The sequence below is a fragment of the Fusarium oxysporum genome, chromosome XI (genome assembly GCF_013085055.1).
Source record: "Fusarium oxysporum Fo47 chromosome XI, complete sequence".
Classification (NCBI taxonomy): domain Eukaryota; kingdom Fungi; phylum Ascomycota; class Sordariomycetes; order Hypocreales; family Nectriaceae; genus Fusarium; species Fusarium oxysporum.
The window spans coordinates 2,553,412-2,578,150 of NC_072850.1; the positions used below are offsets into that span (position 1 = coordinate 2,553,412).

General features: G+C 46.4%; 5 protein-coding genes across 5 annotated transcripts; 2 read left to right on the forward strand and 3 right to left on the reverse strand.

The window, feature by feature from the left end:
- Positions 1–5,861: 5,861 nt before the first annotated feature.
- FOBCDRAFT_245527 (alkaline-phosphatase-like protein) lies at positions 5,862–10,311 on the forward strand (the record flags this gene model as incomplete). Its single annotated transcript, XM_059610696.1, has 13 exons — positions 5,862–5,892; positions 5,948–6,018; positions 6,067–6,275; positions 6,335–6,416; positions 6,480–6,768; positions 6,820–7,078; positions 7,298–7,778; positions 7,891–8,013; positions 8,111–8,403; positions 8,458–8,549; positions 8,653–9,158; positions 9,212–9,718; positions 9,928–10,311. The coding sequence occupies 13 exons, from the start codon at positions 5,862–5,864 to the stop codon at positions 10,309–10,311; spliced, it is 3,327 nt and encodes a 1,108-aa protein (XP_059468104.1).
- Positions 10,312–12,209: 1,898 nt separating this feature from the next.
- On the forward strand, positions 12,210–13,839 carry FOBCDRAFT_147162 (uncharacterized protein; the record flags this gene model as incomplete). The annotated part of the gene is made up of 2 exons (XM_054707672.1): positions 12,210–12,263; positions 12,319–13,839. The coding sequence occupies 2 exons, from the start codon at positions 12,210–12,212 to the stop codon at positions 13,837–13,839; spliced, it is 1,575 nt and encodes a 524-aa protein (XP_054563647.1).
- Positions 13,840–15,261: 1,422 nt separating this feature from the next.
- On the reverse strand, positions 15,262–16,011 carry FOBCDRAFT_245529 (uncharacterized protein; the record flags this gene model as incomplete). The annotated part of the gene is made up of 1 exon (XM_059610697.1): positions 15,262–16,011. One exon carries the CDS (start codon positions 16,009–16,011, stop codon positions 15,262–15,264), a length of 750 nt encoding a protein of 249 aa, XP_059468105.1.
- Positions 16,012–16,849: 838 nt separating this feature from the next.
- Positions 16,850–18,404, reverse strand: FOBCDRAFT_265675 (major facilitator superfamily domain-containing protein; the record flags this gene model as incomplete). Its single annotated transcript, XM_031193091.3, has 3 exons — positions 16,850–17,891; positions 17,943–18,125; positions 18,173–18,404. 3 exons carry the CDS (start codon positions 18,402–18,404, stop codon positions 16,876–16,878), a joined length of 1,431 nt encoding a protein of 476 aa, XP_031031937.2. The 3' UTR covers positions 16,850–16,875.
- Positions 18,405–19,457: 1,053 nt separating this feature from the next.
- Positions 19,458–21,261, reverse strand: FOBCDRAFT_324559 (major facilitator superfamily domain-containing protein). Its single transcript, XM_031193093.3, has 2 exons — positions 20,985–21,261; positions 19,458–20,929 (listed from the first exon to the last, which is right to left on the reverse strand). Exons 1-2 carry the CDS (start codon positions 21,174–21,176, stop codon positions 19,643–19,645), a joined length of 1,479 nt encoding a protein of 492 aa, XP_031031939.2. The 5' UTR covers positions 21,177–21,261; the 3' UTR covers positions 19,458–19,642.
- Positions 21,262–24,739: the final 3,478 nt, after the last annotated feature.

A 24,739-nucleotide genomic window follows, 5' to 3' on the forward strand; every position in this document is an offset into this window, starting at 1 on the left:
ATCTAGAAATGCACCATTATCGCCTATTTGCTATTCTATTTCCTCTGCGTGTTCGTGTTCGTACTTTGAGCAAATTTTGAATGGACAACAGTAATTCATTCCTGGGCTCAATCCTTACACGAATACGAATCTGCCCGCAACCTTGTTTAGCATTGGGCTGGGACATTTGACTCGTTGGCCTCAAGCACAGGGTGGGCACCGTCGCTGATTGAGAGAATGATCAACACTATCGCCTACAGAGTGTAAGAGGTGGAAAATTAAAGCCAAACAATTGTAGTCCCTTCCTGATCTTTCTAGAGCCGAAACTCTTTTATACTGAGGTGTTAGGGGTGGGTTTGTCTATTACAGGTGAGATTGAGTCCCCACTATCGCATTATGTGTGATTCGTTTAAACTCAGGTGATACAGACCACAGTCCCTATCGAATATGGGATCGAGTCACACTCCTGTCAAATATCAGAGTCCCCTCTTGACTTCTTGATTCCTGTCAATCATCATAATTCTCATCCACTTCTTGCCCACTTCCAACATCATCATCATCACCGTTAATGTCTTTGCCGTCTTCATTGGAGTCAAAACACACCCTAAACGGGTCCCGGTTAGGGTTAAAAGTTATATGTCTTTGGGGTCTCTATACTATAAACCCCAAAATATTTATACGCTGGATCTACCTAACCCAGGTTTAGGTGTCCATGCACATCTAAACCCCCTAAACCATTAAGCCTTCATCTCTCCTCCATCTATAATCCTTTGGCCCACTTCTTAATAACATCCAATTATTTACTAGCACCACAAAGATCTCCCCTTTTAGTATTCCTCTCTTATAATTAGTTACCTCTCTGTCCCCTATATCTCCTCCCCTCCTCCTATTTAATATAATAACCCTTACCCTTATCTCTTCCTACCTGCTATTTCTTACCTTTTTATAATCCTATATCCTATATCCTATAAAATAATAATAATAGTAAATAATAAATCCTATTAATCCTCTATTAATATTACTACTAATAATAATTAAAATTAGATGCCCTCTGCCTTAGAAATCTAACACGGATTCCTGGCTATCTAAACGGCTAAAAACTACCCCTGTTTACCCTTCTGAAGAACCCCGTCTACCCACCTCTCCCTCCCTCCTTCCCGTCCCCGATAATACTCTATCACCACTATCACCATCCAAGCCCGTTAAGTCACCAAAGCCTTCCCCACTTTCCTTCACCAAGGTCAATTCCCTAGAGGTCTACGTCATGATTGCAGCTCCAAATTCAAGTAAAAAAGACATTTACGCGTCTTAATTGGGCAATGGCTCTGGCTTTCCTCTTTCACTTGAAAGAGGAAAATGCAACAGCCGCAGCTCTACTTTCAGTCACAGAGCGGGCGCTTCATACCTTAATTGGTTGTTTACAATATCACATATTAACCAACTGAAACTAGACACTCGATACCTTATAAAACTTACTAGTACCTGAGAAATTTATAATATAAGAGATTAAGATTTACTATATCTAATTGCTTATTACTTCTTCTGCAAGTGTCTAGTTTAGATATTTAAACAGCTAGATTAGTAGGTTAATATTTTTAAGAAGAGACTAGAATTAGCTAAAGTAATATATTATTAATATAATAACTCTATAAGATAATTTAGGATTACCTCCTATTAGAATAAGGGTTAGAGTCTTTTACTTAGGAATTCCTTAAGTATATCTTAGCCCTCTATTATATCTTACCTGGCCTAATATTATAGGAACCTAAACTACTCTTAGTAATATAGCAGAATAATACTTAGCAGTGCTATTTATTAATATAAGAGAAGCAGAGAAGCTGGTTATAATATATACTGAGTATTAGAAAGGTTACTAGTACTCTAATAATACCTATTACTTTCTAAGCTTTATATTATAATACCTACCTCTAATATTTAATACTTCTTAATAATATAATATAATTATTAAGGGCTTTAGGTAAGATATATTAAATTATATTTTGAAATTATTTAATTTAAAGGAATTAATTTTAAGTTTTTAGCTAATTTAGTACTGAGATGTTTAAGTATCTCCTTAATTAGCTTAATATATTATAAACATTCTTAATATCACTATTAGTATACTTTAAATAGATTATATAAAACTCTTCTCTTATATGAAATAAAGTATTATCTCTAGTTTTTATACCTATCTTGCTTATTTAGGATATTAAAGTAATAGTCAAAGATTAAAGGTCTATATAGTAGTAGATTTATAGTAGACTTCTACTAGAGGAGACTAAGAGAGCTTAGGCCTAGGAGCAAGGTTTTAACCTAGTTAACCTTTTTACTAATACCAAGGTCAGCTATATATTAATTAGTATAGGAGGGCGAGAAACGAAGTTACTACAGCTATAGCCAGAATAAACATTTAAGATAAGACTTATCTCCGTTGCGCCAAATAATGCTATAAATTATATACTACATAGTACTACTAATAGTGCATTAAGCAGGAAGCTGGCAGAACTTATAGTCCCTAGATATTTACCTAAGTACCCATACCCCTTACTTTATAATAAAAAGATAGGCGACTAATATCTTTCTACAGGTTAAACCAGATCTTTGTATCACTAAGGGCTATAATAATAATTTAAATCAAGATAAAGATCTTACTGCGCTGTAATATATAGTTTATTAAGAATAATACACTTAAGATATATAAGAAGAATCTTATTAGCACTACTATAGTTATTAGAGCCGCCAAACATTTACCAGCGCTTCTTATTAAGGCTAAGTAAACCAAGGGTTATAATGAATTACCAGCTAAGATTTTATATTAGACTACCCTATTTTAGAAGCGCAGGTATAAATATAAGTATATCCTTGACTTATAACTTATTATTATTATGGCTAATAGTATATCACTAAGGACTCTAAAGATTAATATATAAAGGAAAGTTATAAAGAGAGAGCTTAAAAAAGACTTAGATAGGATTTATTCAGAGGTCTACCCTAGGCGTTGTTGGATACGCGAGTAGGGTTGATGTCCAATTAATTACTCGGCTTATGCAACAAGTTCCTTGGCTTGATTGAAGATCATCTGCCGAGACCACCTCACCTACCGATATAGAGAACAGGTGGGAGCGAGAATCTAAGGCGGGGAAGCTTCACATAGGAAACCTTATCAGTAGGACTTGCCTGCATCTATCTCTTTATGTGGCACAGCCCTCTACAAACGGGAGGGGTGATACTGATCAAAGTACACCAGATTGATCACACCTAAGGTCTGGTACTGGTATTACTACGTCCAGAGTGGATCTAGTACGAGGGAGTGGCAGCTTCTTTCAAGACAACCACACAACATACTCTAGAGGTGGTAACTTGCCACGTAGCATCAGAGAACTGTGCAGCTTATACTTCTAGACGCAATGAGAATATACTATAGCTTTTGGCAGAGCTGGGGCTCCGACCTGGCAAAGAAATGACGACATGTTAGTTCACTGCAGGGATTGGAGTTGGGTGGGTGGGAGAACAGCTGAACGATTCCCTCCCGGCAGTTCTTCTCGGAAAGAACTATCTATGTCCTTTTAGTAGTGAATAATGGGCACCAGAGCCATCCTCTGATGACCTGTTGTTCTTGGTAAGTTTGAAATTGTATAATAGGAGTCTACTCAAATTTTCACCTATGTTTCGCCTCGTAAAACAATACATGATGTCCTTTTTCTTTCCTCGAGGCATTTGAGCTAGCATAGGACGGATCGTGCTCGCGAAATTAGTTCCGTTCCGTTTTTGCTGCTCACGCCGCTTTTGCCGACCGTCCATTTCAACGCCTGATTAGCCAGTGTCGGTGCGATATTAATACTCGGATTGATGACTTCCCACGCTTTCTTAATCATGTGAATTGGTACGGGAGGTCTACGTCTAGAGACTATGGGGATTGAACCTTGTTGCCAGGGAAGCCCGAGGTGATAAAATAGACGTGCTTAGTACGACCTTAAGCTCGACCTGTACAACGGAGTGCCAGTTCCTGTTGGTCATTAAAGAAGGTACATGCATATCTACCTTTTCCACTTGCTATCATCTTCGGTGTGGTTGCATTTGATATTTCGCGGTCACCATCACCCTCAGGACATCGAAACCATACTCACGTTTCCAATGCTCTGTCTAAGGTGAGTGCGTATCACGACTCCACTCCGAGGGATCCGAAAGGAAACAGGCAAAGGGGATAGTTGCAGGTAAGATTGAGTAAAGTTTAAAAGCAATTGTCATCATGCGGAACCTGATAAGCTGTTACCTTTTCGGATGGTCTTTCAGGTTTGCTTCCTAACACATGAGATAGTGTAGGTGACAATGCGGTATCAACGAGACCCCAAATGTGTGCTCGCAGTAAGCAGTGAAAATGAAAAGCATTCGGAATACCTCCAGAGGCGACAACATGCGTCGGGACCGCTGGGACTGTCGTATTATTCGTCTTGTGCCTTGCAGCGCAGCATCTGGCGGGAAAGTTGATTGGCTCTGGATACGATACCCTTGTCTATGATGGATACAGGAGTACAGGGGTTTGGTAAAGTCCGACACCTGCTCCTCCGGGATATTTAGAGATTAAGCATTTTTGTTCTTGCTTTTGTTGTGATCTAAGCATAGGATACGTCATATTTTCCAAGATTACTATTTCTCAACCTATAAGGTTCAATAGTTAATCCCAGATATAGCAAGGAGTCTTGTACCATAAATATCTGATATTTCAATTCTGTCGATCATAGCCTCTTAGAGAAAAGGCCGTCCCCAATAGTGAATGATACAAGCATAAGACTCACAAGATGTACATAAACTTCCATGACAAAATGAGGCTTTCGAAAAGGCAATATTTTTTACAAGAACTGTTTTAACGTCATAGACGAGCTCGACCCGGAGGTTTATGTTTGTCTACTCCTGGCAGGCACATGAGACTAAAGCCTTGTGACATCTAAAATCACAGGTGGTGGCCAAGGGTTCGAAGGCAGGTCGCTTGGACTTGTCTATGTACGATTCCATACATTGAAAGAGAAACGCCTAATTCACGTTGTCCATTGACGCAAGGCTAACCATCATGTTGGTTCATGACTTTTCATGATTTACCACCCATAAGGGGTAGGATTAGATGATAGAGGGTATAGCCGAATGTGACAGACCATGCTTCAGCTGCTGGAGACAGGACGCTGAACACTTGGAGGATTTAGCCTTCAAGCCGGCCTGTCAAGAAGAGTCAAGCAAGAGGGGCTACAGAAGAGATATGCTGTCAAGAAGAGGGGGACTCTCTTGGTGATCCGGTGAACATCGGGGAAGCGTAGACAGCTGAGCGTAGGCACATGCCCTATGAGACTGGTTCTCCCGGCCGTAATAAATACTACTACAACTAGTATTGCCAATCACTATTACTAGTTACTATTACTAGTTACGATTACTAATTTTACTAATTACTTAGTAATAGCTATCCCTGGTAAGCACTTCTGAGCTGCCTTCCTAGACTTCTGCTGCTGGCATGGCTGCTGCTGTTGGTGGAGCTTCATCCGGGAGGCTCGGGGGAACGGGCTAAGTCAAAGGTCACGTATGTAGAAAGTAGGCGAGACAACCGGCGATCAGACTACCGAAACCCCTTCTGATTCTGCTACACCTACCGGAACGTTGATAATTGCCGAAGCTTGCGTAAGTCATCGTTTGACGCTACAATTTCCTCTTTAAGCCTTGTCACCAACCTGCTAGAGTTAAAGCTTAAAATGTGGATACTGACGAAGCTAAAATATAAACACAGTCCGCCCCTATGCATGGCTTCTATGGTAAGATATTTTATTAGATACTGGGCAATCTGGCGCCTAACTTTCTCCTACTATATTCGGTCGCGTTTTGAAAAATTTACGTCTAGGATGGTGAAGCTCGCTGTCGCTGGTTTCGGCGGTAAGCTCCCGACTCTATGACTTTATAACCGCAAGCGCTAATAGACAACTGTCAGAGGCCGCCCGCGAGGTCGTCAAGGCTATTCTTGCAGAAGGTCACCACGAAATCACGGTTCTTTCTCGAAAAGTAGTCGATATACACCTTTGTCCTACTATATAGAGCTGACATTCGCAGGATGCTCCCTCTAACCTCTTGCCCGACTTGAAATGGACCAAGGTAAACTATGAGGACAAGAAACAACTTGCTAAAGCCTTGAAAGGCATGCATACTGTTCTCTCGTTCATTGTTACTCATCTGGATATAGGATGCGTTGCCCAGATTAACCTTATTGACACCTGCGTCGAGGTTGGCGTCAAGAGGTTTTCCCCGAGCGAGTGGGCCATGTAGGTTTCGAGTCTAGTCAGTTATTGCATGATCAAAGTCATGATACTGACAAATAAAGGATTGACCTCAATGGAAGCCAATTTTACGCCAACAAGATACAGATCCGCCGCTATCTGGAGAACTTGAATAAGCCCAAGAAGGTAGGGAATCTTCTTACTGAAAGAGACTACAGTAGAACTTGTTCTTATTAAGTATGTTTTCAGGTTCTCGAATACAGTATGTTCTTCCCAGGAGTATTTATGAATTACCTCGCACCTCCTGAGAAAATGGGCGCGGATCTTTCCTATATAAAGCCATTCATCGATTTCGAGTATTGTCGTGCTATTCTTCCGGAACAGACAGATATAACTGTCTCGTTCTCGACCATTCAAGATCTCGGAAGGGTTGTTGCAAAGGCCCTGGATTACGAGAGCGAGTGGCCTGTCCTAGGCGGGATCGCAGCCAGCAAGACGAGCATCTCTGACCTTCTCCAACTTGGTGAAAGAATTCGAGGTATGTTCCTATCTCGACCTTTTCGGCTGATGGGATCCTAAAGACTCGTAGGCAAACCATTCAGCATCGAAAGGATTAAACAGAGCGATCTCGAGGCCGACAAGTTCACTACATCATGGGCCCCTGAATTCAACCACCCGACAATTGCCGTCGATACCCGGAAGGCTGTGTCAAAGCGCTATCTTAGATTTGCCATGTTAGGTCTTGCCAAAGGAGCGTGGGATATTCCTGACGTGTGGAACCAGCTGCTGCCAGAAGTCGAGTTCACTAAACTTGAAGATTTCTTGCAAGCTACGTGGGACAAGGCCGAGTAAATCTGGTCCTGCAGGAGAATTGTCTTAGAGCTGGAAGATGACCGTTTCCTCTGGTCAATTCAATAAATCGTGTCTCATGGATTATTCACTTTTTTGTTGGGTACCTAAACCGTAGCATATGCGTCTCCTGGCTAGGACCCCTTTTGACTCTGCCTTATGTGTCCTCGTGGTACTCAGCAGCCGTCTTGAAAGTGATAGCTTCGTTTTGTCGACAGTCATAAATCCCGAGTTACAGGCTCAGTTCGTCGAATCCATCTTGAAGATACAATCCTGCTGGATCGCATCCGTTTTGACTCCCATCTTCACTGGAGTATCTGGAATCCTCATCTTCCAGTGGGGTTATACGAGCCAATTCAACCCTTCACGAGACCGAGGAGCAATTTGAGCTCCTCAGCAAGAAATACGGAGTTCTTGAAAAAGACTCCGAACATCAATGAGTACTCCTGGGCAAGTAACCACGAGCAGAGTCCAGCAGGGGCTGCCTTTTACATCTCCCAACTTGAGTGTCTTGACTCCCAGGGTCTGCATGCCAACTGGGTTTCTGGCTCTCTGCTCCAGGGCCTTATAGCCAATCTTCCCATCAAGAAGAATGAAGAGTACTCGTCAACAGGCAAATGGCATGAGTATACCTACTATTACAAAGAGATGCGCGGACAGCGTGTTGTTACTACTCCATCAGCCGATGAGTTCTTCAAGGTCTACACCACCCCAGGGATGGGAACCATTCGTGGTCTTTACGGGTAGCCAACTGCAGCGTGGTATTATAGTGGGTGACGTGTGGATTAGTGTGTGGCATGAGCGTCTCTAGTCACATCACCTGGCCGGATTCTCGGCATGCTGGTATAAGTTGCCGCGTCTAGCTCGATCTGGAAGTGACTATCGAGAGTCGCCAGGCCCGACAACCCGAATCATCCCATCGCTGTATTGGTTGGTTGGGGCTCTGGCGTCGACTCGATGATCCCGAAGCTGCCGATGAGTGCGAGTCTCTTGGGGCCTCCGCGGACGTTGATCACAAGGAAGAGGCTTAGACGGTGATGTGTATGCCGTTGTTGATTCCAAAGTTATATAACGATCAGGATGCCTTCACGAAACATCCTCCTCCATCAGCAAGCAAACACTTCAGATTATATCTCATCATGATTTTCCGTCCCTCCCTCCTGTGCAGCATGCTTGTCACGTTGGCTGTCGGCCAAAAGAGCAAGCCAAACATCATATTCATTTTAACTGATGACCAGGACGTCCACATGCAATCAATGGACTACATGCCACTCCTGAAGAAGTACATCGCGGATGAAGGAACTCTGTATCAACGCCACTATTGGTATGCTTGCTGATGAGGTACGGCGACTTCGGGACGCTAATGGAATTTTGATAGTACCACAGCCATCTGCTGTCCTGCTCGCGTCAGTATCTTGACAGGCAAATTGGCACACAACACCAATGTCACCGACTTAATTTTGCCCTATGGTAAGTCCCCCAAAGCCCGACCCTCTAGCATGGAACGATAGGTCGTTGTTCCTTGAGTCGAGGCCTAGGGAGTTGGTCGATGGCTGAAACTAACCTTCCGTAGGTGGATACCCAAAGTTCGTCCAGGAGGGCCTTAACAGCAATTACTTGCCTATTTGGCTTCAGGATGGAGGTTATAATACCTACTATACGGGCAAATTATTCAATGCGCATACCGTCGATAACTATAATGACCCTCACCCTGCAGGATGGACTTCTTCTGACTTCCTCCTGGACCCTTTCACGTATAGCTACTGGAACGCCACTTGGCAAAGGGACTCCGAGCCCCCTATTAGCCACGAGGGAACATACAACACTGACGATCTGGCCGAGAAGACTATCAACTACATACGTGAGGCACATGCGGCAGGCAAACCATTCTTCCTGACCAGTGCTCCCATCGTGCCTCATAACGAGGCCGTTGTACCCGAGATGCCAGATATATGGACCAGTACCCCTGATGATCCCGCTCTTCGGCCTCGGCTTTTGCCGCCTCAACCAGCCAAGCGTCACGAGCACCTGTTCCTAGATGTCAAAGTTCCAAGGACTCCCAACTTTAATCCTGATAAGGTAGGGATTCTGTCGGCACCAGTAGAAGCCATTCAACTAATTATGGTATCCAGCCTAGTGGTGTCAACGGCGTTGCCCGCCTTCCCAAGCTCAACCAGACCAGTCTTGACTATAACGACAACTATTTCCGCCTGCGTTTGCAGTCACTCCAAGCAGTCGACGAGATGGTTGAGAGGGTCGTTCTTGAACTCGAATCTCTTGGTATTGCAGACGACACCTACATCATTTACACGACGGACAACGGCTATCATATCGGCCAGCATCGCCTTCAGCCCGGAAAGACATGTGGTTTTGAGACGGATATCAACGTCCCCCTCTTGATCCGAGGACCTGGAGTCCCCAAGTCCAAGGTCACTGATGCTGTAACGAGCCACACGGACCTAGCGCCCACCATCTTGCGCATGGCTGGTATCAAGGCGAGACCCGATTTCGATGGCTTGTCGGTTCCGCTTTCACGGAATGAAATTAACCAAGGGGCTAAAGCAAGCGCCGAACATCTAGGAATTGAATTCTGGGGTATCTTGGGTGACGAAAGTTGGCACAGTGAATTTACCAAAGCAGTTGCAAAGAGAAGCACACCAGGCTGACAGCCACAATTTAGGTACTGCTATTCCGGGAAACACATACAAGGGGTTGCGTATTCAGAGCAAGGACTACAACCTTTATTATGCGGTTCACTGCACGAATGAGCACGAGCTTTATGATATGACGGTAAGGACGTTGAAAAGCCTTCTCTTCTGTATCTCAATGCTGACATCACTGCCTACAGGTTGACACTTACAAACTTAACAATCTTCTGCCCTCGGGTCCCAACGGTACTGGAATGCCCATCGAGTCATATGCTAAATCAAAGGTTAAAGTCGAAGGGCGACCTCTCCTCACTATCATCAGCCGCCTGGATGCGATCATGGCTGTCATGAAGTCGTGCAAAGGAACGACATGCACCAACCCATGGAAGGTCCTGCATCCGAAGGGGGACGTGAAGAATTTGCGTGACGCGTTGAAGACCAGGCATGATGCCTTTTACTTGGAATCTGCGAAAGAAAACTCGGTCAGCTTCTCCATGTGCGCCGGTGGGTATCTAGCATCCAACGAAAGCCCTCAGCAGCCTTCCATTTACGGGAGAGATGGCGGCTGGAGCATCCTCACCTAGGCAGTCTTGAGTACAAGAGGTGGGGGCCTATCCTTCTCTCGCGGCAGCCTGTCGACAGTGGAATCATCCTTCCTGAATGGATGCCGTTGTTGCTCTCTGACGGCTTTGTAAGAAGAGAAGGACACTCCTACAGCGTAGGTCCTGATCGGGGGCGATCAGATACAGTCTGGCAAGGTTCTGGTTAGCTATTGTAGCATTTCAATAAACTAGCCTCGTACAGGGGCAGACGCTAGAGTCACAGGCTTCACTATACTGCAGATCCCTTTTCTATAACATACCATAACGTGAGATTGTAAACTGGGGGTAGGGATATTCAGGTCAAAAAGTATTCTAACGTTGTTCACGGGCGAGTTGGCCACCTCCAAATCCCTGTATAAAACGCCGTTGAGAATCCTCTTGCAAAAGTGATTAGTTTACAATAAAATACTACTGGTACGTGGCTTGATGGCTACCAGTAGCAATGGTGACACGACAAGATCTTCTGACGAAATCATCTTCGATACATTGATAGTGGATGAAATTTGGAGTTGTCTCGGTGGATATTGCTCAATATATAACCTATGAGGTTGGGTCTAGAGAAGCACCAAAGAGAGGGACTTGGTGGGTTCCGGGGGTCTGAGAGCCACTTTTGGCTTGTATAAGGACGTAATCCACAGGGGCGTGGAACAAGACCACTAAGAATGTCGAGGAAGATCCTGTTGTAAAGCTGTTGGAGTTCTTTGTGAGCTTGCAAATGCTCGACAACAAGATAGATGAGCCGATCATCTCGGCGCAGAAGGCTAAGAGGCATTGTCCGACGTTGAGAACCTGTGGCCGCGTCACAGAGGAGTGGATGGAGCTGAGGATGAGGCAATAGGAGTTATCTGCGCAAAAAGGGCAATAGATTTAGTAAATTATGATCAGACACTATTTGTCAATAACAAGGGATGCCCCGCCTTTTATGCGATCTCAGTATCCGTCCAACTCCGGCAACTATGCTCGCCCGAACACCATGTGCGTCAAATACCCAACATTCGATGCCATATCTGCGTTTAGCCCTCTCGCCCATTCGTTGAATGACCACAGCTATAAACCCCACGATCAGTCCTCGGACCTAGGCTGCTAGGGCGGATGAGCAATTTACCCAGGACGAGGAACCTGGGCGGACCCCCGCCGAGGTTCAAAGTTGAGCTTGCACATGAAGAAGATCCAGCAAGTCGAAAGCAATGCTAACGACATGGCGGGGCAGGGGGGCGTCTGCTCCAAACCTTGAGAGTAGTACGGAGTAGCAGAAACATACCTACAAGGTTAGGGTTTGGGTACCCCTGCTTGGTATGTAGACGCCCTGCGGCAGTTACCGATCCAGGGGTGCGGGGAGGTCCGGAAAGCACCACAAGGCGAACAAGGGCATCGTATTCCGGGCCAATCGGACTTGGGTATATACGAAAAGCCGCCAGACGAAGTCGCTTGCCAGACGCTAATGTATTTCTAAGTTTGCGACACTGATATGTTCATTAGATGAGGCTTGGTGTGGTCTTTCGGAAAAGAGGATTGACGACCTTGCACTGCCCTTTTGAACATGGACATGGCTTGGTACTCAATTTAAGCAAGGGCGGCTGCCGGAGAGCTAGTTTGCCTCCTACTTGGATTCTCATGGCTATATTTCTTACAGAGTACGCAACCCTAGAACGCACAACCCAGACCGCCGAGAGAGAACCAAAGTGCCGAGCACATCCAAGGCTAACAACGCAAGTTTCATCAGTGGACGGAGATCAGTGGATAGGAACTTCCCGAAGGGCTTGGTGAGACCGAACATGTATATATAGTCCTGGCCTCTGAGAGGAAGTCACACTCGACATCAGCAATCACAACCTGCTCTGCAATTCGCAGCCTTAATCGGAACTCACCAAATCTCCCAAATGGCTCCCTTCATCGAGAGCATGCTGCTGCTCTCAGCTCTGACTGCAGCCACGGTCGGTGGTTCATGTTGACCAGATACTTGAAGAACCATGCTAAGACTCTCAACAGGCAAATAGCATCAAATCCACCCAGCCACTCCGGGGCGAGTCATATGTTGGCCGTCCCGCCGTGCCCCATATCATGAGACCGAAGACGGTGTATAAGCCTTACGCCAAAGGCATCCACCGAGATTCTGGTAACACACGGTCGGAGGATTATCAGGGGCCGCTGGGCATCAATCCTAGGGTCGAGGCATTCAGCATGGCACCTCCTATAAACATCTTCTGGGACGAACAGGGCCGAGTGATCGCTGCTAATCAGTGTCGGGAAAATACTACCTGCATTGTATCTCTCAACCCGGATACGTATGAAGTCGAGGCGACCTATCCAGAGCCTGGTCAATCATCAGATCTATCCCAGTTGTTGATGGTATACTTGCAATTGCTCGACGGCCACGTCACCACTGCGACGACCAATCGTCACATTCTTGACCTGGAGGTCGTTGGGGACGGTGCGAAAACCGCATTTATCACCAGGCGCGATATCGACCTCTCTAATATCACGGCACCAAACGAACTCATTCTCAGCACTGCTTATGACTCGATCGGTAACCTCTGGTTCACTACAGGGGGGTTTGCTGGTGCTGGGTTTCCTACCAGGGACACAGCAACCCTTGGATATGTGGAACCCAGTGGCAAAGTACACACCCTGAAGCTACCCGGCAAAGTCATAGAAAACTCCTTCGCGATCAGCGGAACGAGCGTTTACATGGTTACAGGGCCAGCTGGGCCAGCTGACCATGCCGATGCAATCGGATTCTTCTACTGCATGCAGCCGGGCCCTGGTGGGGTCAAGGTCGTCGCGGAGCTGCCATACAAGGCTGGGGATAGCATCAAGAAAGGCGGCGTATCTCGCGGCTCTGGTTCAACGCCTTCGCTGCTCGGACATAAATACGTGGCCTTCACGGACAATGCGAACGATCAGGTCAACTTACTCGTCTACCCACAGGCACCGGCTCTCAACAACGACACCAAGCCGCTGTGCACCGTGCCCCTCTTTGAGAGAGGCTTCAGTGCCAATGAGAATGTTGCCGTCAACCACTGGGACGGAGAGTCAACATATAGCATGGTCTTGAGCAATTTCTACAATGGACCTCCTGTGGCGCAGCTTCGGGCTCCCCCCTTTGGCGACGGAACCGACACGGATCCTGCGATTCTCAATGGACCCTTCAACGATCTCAGCGTCATGAGCCCGGGGCTTGTTCGTGTTGACTTCAATGAAAAGATGGGCAAGTGTACTACTCGCTGGTATAACAAGAACATCCGAATCACAATCACTCCCATCCTATCTACCAAGACTGGTCTGCTCTACATGCCTACCCAGGACTATGAACTCGCGAAGAAAGGAAGCTATATATACTACATGAGTGCCATTGACTTTAACTCCGGCAAGGAGGCATGGAAAGTCAGGACTGGTGCTGGCGGCACTTTTAGCAATCATTTTCAGCCACCTGTGCTAACCAAGGATGGAGGTGCTGGTGGATACGTCATTGGTGGCTTTGTCAAAGTTAAGGATGGCAGCAAGCCCTAAGTAGACGCCGAGAGGGATTCTAGACCCCAACCCTAGTCCTACATACCAAAATCAATTCTATTAGACTTGATTTATTTTGCCCCACTTTACAAGGGGTAGACTTGAATTTAAGCCTGCTGGTATTCGCTTATTGGTGAAATATGTGTTTATGCAGTAGTCAAGCTTCGGTTTATTTGTAATATTAAGGGCTAGGATTAGATTAACCTAAGATGCGCCAGGGTCTCTTCCTTCCTTTATCTTCTATAGTCTTCTTTTATCAACTCCAGTTCTTGCCTAGGCTCAGCTGTATAAAGAGCGTATGCACGCTCTTTATCTAACCGAGACTGCCTGAGGCAGCCTGGTAACAGGCTTGTCTTGCGACTACTGTTCATCAGACGCACCTGGTCATCCTGCTGAAGGGTAATAGGCTCGATATGATGTGCCGTCTGTGCTGATGGTATGCTGGATGGTGTGGTGTGTTATCGTATCTTACAGAAACTGCGCTTGACGGGGAAGTCCAATTTCGTATCGCGAACGACTAAGCCCCTCCCCATGCAATAGCACGGCGTAATTAGATCATAGATAGAGATTCCTAGCTTAGCACGTCCTGTGGCCAAATACGGGACTACTCGGGTTCGATAGCCCCCCGGACGAAAAATACACATACATGGATTCGGCGAGGAAGCTGGAGGTGCTCAAAACTGTATATTATCCCGATACCAGGAAACCCTTTTTTTATATCAGTTATAATATCCGGATAGGTAAGCCTGGATTTGGCGGCGTGGCTACGACCTCCATGAAGTCAAGGATGAGACACGGAATTGTCGGGTTTCCCATAAACTTGTACGGAAGAAAGCTTCGACGATTATTGTTCATCTTGCATCAGCGACTGTTAATACCGCAACCAACCTTGTCGGTCAGCATGATTTGTACAGCGTAAAGACCACGCCACTCTATTCTCTGCTAGGGGTCACATTTCGCGCGATAGAATTGAGTGGTATTTCCACGCAAAGAAACTGTATTCTGTACATTAGAAACCATTAATTGCAAGACCGACCTCGGATGATGACCGCGACATGATTGTCCCATGAAAAGCCTTTATTACTCCAACGGTTGGTTCGGCCGATGGCTCTCTGCAGATGCTCGTCTCATCATCCCGTCTTTCCGCAGACCTATGACCAGCACAAGTGTTCTTTCCTTCCATTCCATTACAACGCAAGCTAATCTTATTTCAACAACCCTGACCGCCTCGGCCAACTCCCAGTCTCCCAATGTTCAAGCAACTCGTCGTTCTTCTTGGCAGCATCTAGCAGAATACTCTTGATCCAAATAGTTTCAGCCTCTTGCACTACTTCTCTCAACTCCTTAGATCTCTTTCGACGTTTTTCATTCCTTCCTATGAAATCCAATGTCCTTTTTCTTGAAATGCGATCTAGGAAGAGCCTAAAAGCTCATTTCTTCAGCCATATTTTGATGGATTCTATAAACCTTTGGATTTTTCCTTTGCAGTTTCCGAATTTTCTTATCAATGTAGAATTTCGAATTGTGCCACCATACTTCCTTCTCCAACTCCCTGGCAACCTCCTTACGCCACTTGTTGCATTCCATCAACAACTCCTCTTGAGTCTTGGCTGGGTCTTTGACTAGTTGCTTGCCGGCGGGCTGCGGATCTAGCACTTTTCCGGGGTCAGCGAGCATCTGGTTTGCGCACTCGTTAACTTGTTCAGTCAATCTGTAGAACCAGGGATTCTTCTCCTTTATCTCTAGCATTTTCGAATGTTTGAAAACCCCTCTATCCTCTCCCCGGACTCCTGGTCTTTTCATCTTTCTTTCTATGTCGTTGCACCATGCCCTGACTTCCTTGCCATCCACCTTCCAACGAGGTAAGGGCCAGTTTGCAATATCAAGTTGACTTGGTTTGGTGTCTTTCTTGTCTTGGGAAGTATTGGCGATCTTGCCTTGAGTGACATGCTGTTCTTTCGGGTTGAGGGACTTATTTTGGCTAGCCTCCCATCTCTGAAAAGCGGCATACCGCTTAGCATCAACAGAAACCATTCCATCCCCGCCTGCAATGGGTTCTTCTAGTACAGTTTTCCAATCATCGTCCGAGAGAAGGGCTTCGTCGAAAGTGTTATCATCTCGCCCTAAGCTAGTGGGCCTCTCAGTCCAACTCTTGATGTCGGAAGGTTTCATCTTGTCGGTCTGCCATCGGGCGTTTTCGATATCAGTGATCTTTGTTTGGTTGGTGAAGTAAGTGGGAATAAGCGAAGAAGGGATTGGATGTACTGAATTGAGGGATGAGGAAATGGATATCTGTAGGAGAATAGGAGGGATATTTATACCGAGGATTGAGGAGAGTTTATTTTGTGCTTGATGTTCTGAGAAGAGCTTCGAAAGCGTTTTGAATGGGCGTTCAACGTGTGAACAGATGAGCAACCTCGAGACGAGCGAAGCGATACTTGTGAACATGGGGTCAATAACAGATCCGAGTGAGATGTTCAAAAAATACATTATACGCAGCTAAATCAATTGTCGAGTTGCAATTCATGTACTGTTCTAGTGATTGTGCAGTTATACTCGAATACGTGGTTATAGGTAAGTGTCGTTTTCGGCCACACTACATTGAACAAGGCCTTGGATATTGCTCCAAGTTCATCTACGTTCAACATAAGTCAAATGACAGTTCATTTAGAGATCGAACACTTTAGGATGTGTATTAAGTGTTTCATCCTGAGTACAGCTGATAGATCCACAGAAGGGCGAATTTCTCGATAGCCAACAAAATTAGGCCAGACTTTGTCAACGCGTTTAGAAACTTGCAGGACGGTCTTTTATCATGGCAATTGAGTCTTCCTATCCTACGAGTGAGTCAAAGATTCCGCTTGAACTCGTTCATTGGTCGGAAAGATAGTTCTTTGAATGTCAAAAGGAGGATAACGAGAGCGACACTTATTTGTCATTTCTGTACGTCCTGCCATTCTGACCTCGCCGAGAGTCACGATGAGTATTTCTCACTTGATCGAGATGACGATTATAGAAAAAGAGCAAAGTCATTAACTATTTTCTAAGAAGCTCGGTACCAAGCAAAACAATCCTTCCAAATAGCCGTCTTACATGTCGAAAGAAAATGGCAGACGTGCTCGCGAACATGCAGGACCCAGTAAAGATAATGACCCAGCGATATGACGACGGGATCAGAGACTCAGCAGCAGACGAGTGCTGTAGGGAGCTGCTGTTGTAAACCAGTAGACCACCAATAGAACCCGTAAGCACGTTGCCAACACCTTTGCTAAAGTTAAGTAGCCCAAAGACAATGGGGGCAGCGGTCACGTCATCCGTGATAGTCGTGCTCATCCTCGCCCAGATAGCAGTGAAGCCGGCCCCAAAGAAGCCATACAGGATGGTGAAGCCGATCAGGATAGGAAAAGAGTCTGCCAGTCTCCACATAGTGAGAGTCGTGACGGCAGCGACGAGGGTAGAGCTACAAGCAAGAACATCAAGTGGTAGCTTCCGGTCTGAGAGATAGCCGAAGACAAATTGTCCTGCAACCTGGGATACGCTCATGACGGCGAGAAGTATAGGCCCAGACCTTTCGCCGAGGTCAAGGGACGTCGCGAAAGACGGGAGGTACAACGAGGGGAAGAAGTATCCAAAGCCCTGGAATAGGTTGGATACAGAGTATAGCCAGAAAAGAGGGCTTTTGAAGAAGGACCAGTTCGTCTTGGGCGTGTTGACGTGCGCGGAGGGTGGTAAGCGACCGTCAAGAAATGGAATCAGAGGCCCTGTCAAAACCGCTAGGCCAACAGCAACAGCACGGAGTGTCGTCTGATAGCCGTAAGTCGACAAGAGAGCCTGCACGACAAACGGCATTACAGCACCAGAAACACCAGACGCACCACAGAGTAATCCGTAAGCCATTCCGCGACGAGCTATCCAGTACTCATTGACCATCATGAGAATAGGGTAGTAAAGGATCAGAAACCCGATACCATAAGCGACACCTTGCGTGAGGATAAGAGTCTCGAGCGTGTTCGCAAAGGAACCAGCCACGAGTCCGCCGATACAAATAGGCCCTATTCAAACTTAATGTTAGTCGAGAAGTCATACTGAGATTGACGACTTACAACCAACCCAGATCATTTGCCGTCGCCATCTTTGGTGTTTCTGGATAAATGGCATGATGAACGGGGCTCCTATATAGCCGAGGCCAGAGGCTATTGTGCCGACAACACCGATGTACGGACTGCTGGAAAAAGCTGGGATCCTCGAGTAGTAGTCCTGGAACACACCAAAGGACAAGGGAAACCCTAAACACTGTCAATTGCGACTATTATATGAAGGAAGAGCGATGTACCCCATAGCAGAGTCTCAAATACGAATGCTGCGCCGAGGAGTCGCCACGCTGCAATGCCCCCATCTACAGGGGCTAGTTGAGATATCTCTTGCTCATTTTCAGTAGGTATCCCCGTCTCGGGCGTTTGAATGGCATGTTCAGAGATTGTTACTCGCGATGATGATGATGGCCAGGCGTGGAGCTCGTGGGACTCGATTTGGCTGGATACTACCAAGATCTCCGTGTTACTCATTGCTATAGATGATCAAGAGATAGGATAGATGGGATGAGCCGCAACAGGAAGCAGCGCATATGTAGGGTAGCGGAAAGTGGACCTAAATGATTAGCCGAGGCTCACGCAACCAATAAGATAAGCACATGGCATCATGATCGCGGGGCTGAGGAACCGAGGTTTACAGATGGAATGAATCTGTGAGAGTAGCAACAGGAGATTCCTTCAATACTGTGATTATAAGGACTAGTAGTTTTACGTGATTTATGGCCCTGTTTAATTGGCAACTGGGAGAATTAACAGGATAGAGAGGGTGACGACCTGAAAGCTTGAATTATTCCATGTCGAAAACTTGAAGAAATATATAATGCGAAATGAGTGCAAGAAAACTTTTCATATGCGACAAAGATTGTGATGACCTATGTCATTGACATACTGGTTCCGGAGGCTTTGTTGTGTTGTATGCCCCTAGATTATCCTCATAGACAGTCTGACCGCTTTTCGATCGAGCAGATTGAGACGATGAGTTGATGATAAGTCGTTCCTTCCAAGCAAATCACCTGTCATTTTCAAATTCATCGTCCCGACTCTCACCATGTTGCGTTGCAAGTTGATCAGGGCCAGGCTCATCGCGCTACTTGGTGTTGACGTAGGATCTCACTCTGTCAGATGACAGCTTCATGGTCAAACATAGCCATTCAGACTCCGCTTCTACCGGATGTGCTTTTGATTGCCATTGGCTCGAAGAAATGTGGAATCTATAGCCCAGGGTCACTCGAGCCCTTTCATCTCTGCGTCATCTTTACCCTCAGTCCGGTGACATTTATTATGTAGCTATTACCCTCAAGCCTAGCACCCCGATTAAAGAGTTTGAGCTGGCGAGGGCCTTTACGATGTTTTAATTTTCTATTCTGCAGATCATCATCGCTACCCGCAGAGATGGGTCATTAGAGTCCTTGTTAATGTGAGCTTCGCCATCCGTAATACATGTGATATCTTGTCATGCCTTGTCTCTCAGCCCCCAAGATGAGAGACTTGGATGATACCTCCGTTTTTCATCACCGCTTGTCAATGGAACGAGGAACCAATGAGACGACATTCATACGGTAAGCAAGGATAATCCAGCAGGAGCGTAAGCCAGATCAAGAGGCCCCTTTCGATGTACCGAGCATACTATCTCTATCAATTTACCTTCTGCAGCACCATCTCTACCTCACCTCGTATGCTGCGGGGAATCCTGTGACTTATGCCAATCAGCTTCAAGCAGCCTTCGCTTCTCTACTTTCTATGACTTGCACAATATTCCTCCCCTCCCCCTGGTCCGTGGTGTCTCGCTTCATGCGGCCCGCCCGCCAACCTGGTCCAAAGCGAGTCAACGCGATGAAAAAGGGAACAATAATCAAGAGAAAGCCTGCACAGATGGTGTATGTCCAACCAGGCTCAACTGCGTCGGTCAAAGGTTGGATAGCGGCAGTTATGGCAGCGCCCAGGCCGCAGCGTATCAAGTTGTTGGCCGCACTTGCGGTAGCTGCGTCTTGCGGGAAGAGATCTACCATAAGAGCGTTCAGAGCTTGCGCCACGGCGGTGGAAGTATAGCCAATGACGAAGAGGAGCACCATTGGCCCAGCTAGATGGGTGGGTTTGTTGAGCGTCCATCCATACCCAACAAGACTCGTAATAGCGGCGGCGATGTGTGGCCATGTAACTTGTAGGCGGGCGTGCTCTACGGGCATATTGGGGTCGCGACGGGCGAGTTTAAGTGGGATGTTATGCTTAGCAGCTGTGTTCCGGTAGGCCCTGTCCATGAGTCGGCCTGTGATGACAGTGCAGACAGCACTACCAACACCAAAGGCCAGGAAGCAAAGTGATGTTTGCACCTCAGAAAGACCATACAGACTTTTCATAAGCGGCGGAAGCCCAGTATTGACGCCAGCAATCACTATGTTGATGACGCCATTGCCCGCAAGGACCACTGCCCCCTCCTTATCCAGCATGACCTTTAAGATAGAGAAGGGGTTGGGAAAGGAAATAGGCTTCCGCTTCACAGAATCTCCCTGCTGCTGTCTGCTCTTCTGCGTGTAGAAGAAGTAGAACGGTTGACTGAGACTCGGCGGCACACACGATCCATTGCCAACAAGCTTACGGTTAGTCTCGGGAAAGAAGAAGAGAAACAAGACTCCAAGCACGATGCATGCAATAGCCAGAAACCAAAAAATGGAATGCCACCCAAGATACCGAGTCAAGACGCCCCCTAGCACAGGTGCCAGAGCAGGACCAAGAACAGGAGCAACGGTAGCCCAGGCCATATAGGAACCTCGCTCAGCCGGCTCGACAATATCTGCAATAACACCACTGGCGAGAGGAATCAATCCACCAGCGCCAGCACTTTGAACACATCGCAGCGCAAGCAATCCAGCGTAAGTGTTCTGTAGTGCCAGGACAATATTGGCGATGAGAAAAATCGTGAAACACGCGATGTAAGCGAGGCGGCGGCCACTGGAGTCTGAGAAACTGCCGACAAAAGTGGGAGCGATGCCTTGAAGGATCTGGGTCAACATAAGCATACTGGGCGGGCAGGAGCCAATGATGGAGCCACTCTACCATAAAGGTTGTTACTGATAGGTTGGCGTCTGTGATAGATACGCCAAGATCGCTAGCTACGGTGGGTAGGGCGGGATAGTACATGCTAGTGGCCATGGTGCCGAGGAGTGCGAATAGCGACACAGATACTATCATCAGGCGCTTCGACCAGAGACCGTAGACGGAGAAGACTTCGTCTTCCATGGCATACATACTGGTAAAGAAGTGAGTCACGTAAAGGGAGCCAAACAACGAGGGGACAAAACATGTGTAGCAGGTGAAGAAACTTCCCGAGCTTGGTACTTCATAAATTCCAGAGGTGAGAAAGAAAGGATCAGATCAGCAATGGAGGATCTGCAATTTCCGTGTAAGCGATGCCGTATATCCGTAAGCTCACCAGATTCGGGGCGTTTTGTTGATATAATTATCACCGGGCTAGCCTAATTTGGCAGCTCGCTTTACGGACAGTCATATCATATTATAAGAGCTTATCTGGCCTTCGTATTTCACAATGAGCTTTGCCTAAGTAGCACAATATCTTTCTCTACCAGCTCCCTATTGTAAAATATGAAAGGAATATTGGCTGCACCGTTTATAGCAAGGGTGATAGCGAAGTCTTGTTGTGTACTGCGCTGATGCAATGCCCGAGGCAAGTACAGCCACCTTGGATCAGTAGGCAGACGTACATCTGCCAGCCGCCAAGCTGAGCCTCACTAAGATCAAGGAGTAGAGCGAGGTTGAAGCTTTGTCCGTCAAGGCCGAGAACAAAGAAACCGTGATGCATAAGAATGACAGCCTCAAACAGCGATTACAGATAACATAAAACCTAGAACATAGAATAAAGCCTAGTAACGCAAGAAAGCACGAGTTATATATGTTTTTAGGGACAAAGAGGCAATTAAGCTTAATATTGAGGAAGTTTCTATCGCGTATGATAAGTGACCGAGTAATATGAACTAGGTTTTCTCCCTGTCGAACCGAGACAAACAGCGCGGTGAAATAATTTGTGAACAGGCTCGATTGTTGATTGTTCATCTATCCGTGCCTCGATGTTCTACAATAAGGTAACCTGTTCAGTAATGGGAAATTGCAATTTACTCTGATGCCTTCAGCCTGTTCGATGGTTCCAATGTACATAATTTCCAAGGTCCCGTTGTTCTATAACACTAATAACTGTATGAGGAATTGATCACCATGCGCTTTGTGTTTCTTTATTGTATTGTATCTGTTCCGCGTGTCAACGAACGGCGACTGGACTACTGCGACCTGGCCTGCGGCCAGCCAATTCCGGATACTGCCCGCGAGGGACTGCAAAATCCATGGAACAAGATGAAAGTGAAGCCACGTATAGCAGGTCTACTTGAGCTCTACGAATTCCTGAGCAGAACCAAGAAGACCTTGGTAGAGACGCTCAAGGTGAAAGGGCTCAAGTGGCGTTGGCGTCCTTTCATAGATGAAAGGCACACCCATTTAGGCGACGTTTGTGTTCGGACGATGGATAATGACATTTTCCTTCGAATGATAAATGACAATCCATCCATCATTTTCGAGGAATACCGCAAAAAGGGAGAATCAGATGTACCCCGAGATCCTGCGATAATGGGCATCAACCCCGACTTCAGCGAAATTGAGAAATGCGGCGGTCGTGTTCTGGCTTGGTGTATCATCGGAACCACCGGTTGACATGACCGTCATGCGTATACTATTCCTGCCTTTGAAGACGACGGCGGCTCTGGCTGTGGGGATTTGTACAAGTGGATGAAAGTGGACAGATTATTCGTCCCTTTGAAGTGTCGTTACAGGAACTTGTATTTGACTGATTCATTAGTCGAATTTCAAGTGTTCGTGTTGATTGTCACGGATCTAGCACCGAGTTTGCTCACCTTGACGGGGTATGCTAATGTGTTGCTATACTTGTGCTACCTGGAACTTACCGAGCCAAGGATGGGGAACGATTGCAGAGCGTATCTTATGAAGCATTGTCCGGAAATAGGCAATGATGGTGTTCTGTTTTTTGAACATAAGTATAAAAGCGTGATGTTGGACGCTTTAGGAAAGCCCGAGTCAGATTCAGTCGCCTCGAAACTCCCGATCCAGCCGCCAAACTAGAAAAGACTTTAATCAAGCTTAGCCTTATCTCGCATGGAGTTATCGTGGCCGCTTAAATTTCTAAAGCTGGACTCTAGGGGTACATCATAGACAGATATTGGGGGAGGTCACTGACCTGTCTTTCAATCTAGTCGATCTGTTTTATCGCATTGCTCAGACCAAATCTCTTAAACAATTACAGCTCGTTCCACATACGAATACTTCAACATTTTCAGCTCTCGTGGTCAATGCACTTTTGGCAGGTAGGTATTTGGCAAGGGGGTCCACTCTGGAGTCAATGATTTACCCACGGGTGACTTGGGTTATTGGGATATAGGTTGTCTATGGTGGTTTATCTGCAGTTATTCCGTGGGTATAGATTTGAAAAGATTAAGGTAAAAAGATTTCAGTTATTTAGGCGATTATTTTCGCTGGTGTATTTAGTATTAGCTTGATGAAATTAAAATCTCTGAGTATCTTACTTTGCAAGAGATGAGTCTTTGGCCCTGTGTCTATACTTGCTGTTTCTTAGTCTGTTTAAATTGAAAACCTGTAGTAAGAAAAGGTCCATCCAGCAACACTCTTTTCCCCTGGATATGTAAAAAAGTCTACGTAACAAAAGAGAAATGTTCGAAGGCATATTATTCGCATGACTGGATTACAGTTTCAGGAAAGCCCTCTCCGCGTTACGGGTCTGGAGTGATATAAACCGTGATAAAAGCTCACAACAGAGTAGAGATAGTGCCCAGGTGAGAGAGTACGGCGTCGCTACTCGCAATGGTGATACAGGGAGTTGAACCATGAAGCATTGAAGATGGCGGGCGAGTAATCTTCAACGCCCAGTTTGCCATCTTCTGTAAATCGGGGGCGGAAATAGCAAGTGCTTGGTCTACATCTTAGGCAAAACAGAGGCCAAGTTCAGTCACATCTTCACCTTCGAGTATCATATACGGCGTCAAGATGGACAACGGCTCGACCAGCTTCTTCTTAGCTGAGTTCCTGAACCTTCCATATGATAACGCGAATAATCTAGCTCAGGAGCGTCTTGTGACTCTGATAGAGCATTTACAGCTTCTAGCCTTTCTGAACGGCGTAAATCCTCATGATGATCACGTCGCCGAAGTCGCGGGGATGATCACAGGCAGTACGCTCTGCACATTCTTCGCGACACGTTGTCATTCGAGTTCGTGATCTACCAGTATATCCGGCTGGCGCCGGATGATAAGCCTGCTCTCACTGTATCCCATGAGTTACTTGGACCTGGGGTCGCCGAAATAGATTCTGGGCTCTATCTTGCTAATTGGCATAGCGAGTTTTCTGCAAACTCAGTGGACTCAGCTCAACGGCATGGAGAAGTTAGCCCATTCGTTCATCCACTTGTTCGTCAATGTATTATTCGCCCTGGTCTTTGTGTAAAGGTGCATTTCACGCCGTTGGCATCATAAAGCCAAGTTCGTGCACCTTCGAGGACGAGACATTCAGGTTGAGTAGCATCTTCCGAGCCGAGCTTGTAATCATAGAGAGGGCCGGGCAGCCAAGGTAGCCAACAATTCAACGGGGGTTCCTATCGTGAACTGCACGCTCACCAACACGGACTTCAACAGGTACCAGGTGTGATCATTTCCCGATGACAAGGACAGCATGGAAGAGGAGCACAACAGGCGTTCGAACGGAGAGCTCAAGCCAGC

Excerpts from the sequence above, each read along its gene's own strand:
- FOBCDRAFT_324559 (XM_031193093.3), bottom strand. The coding sequence starts at position 21,176 with ATGTATGCCATGGAAGACGAAGTCTTCTCCGTCTACGGTCTCTGGTCG. Across the intron at positions 20,930-20,984 it reads TATCAGTAACAACCTTTATG|ATCCTTCAAGGCATCGCTCC; the intron begins GTAGAGTGGCTC and ends ATGTTGACCCAG.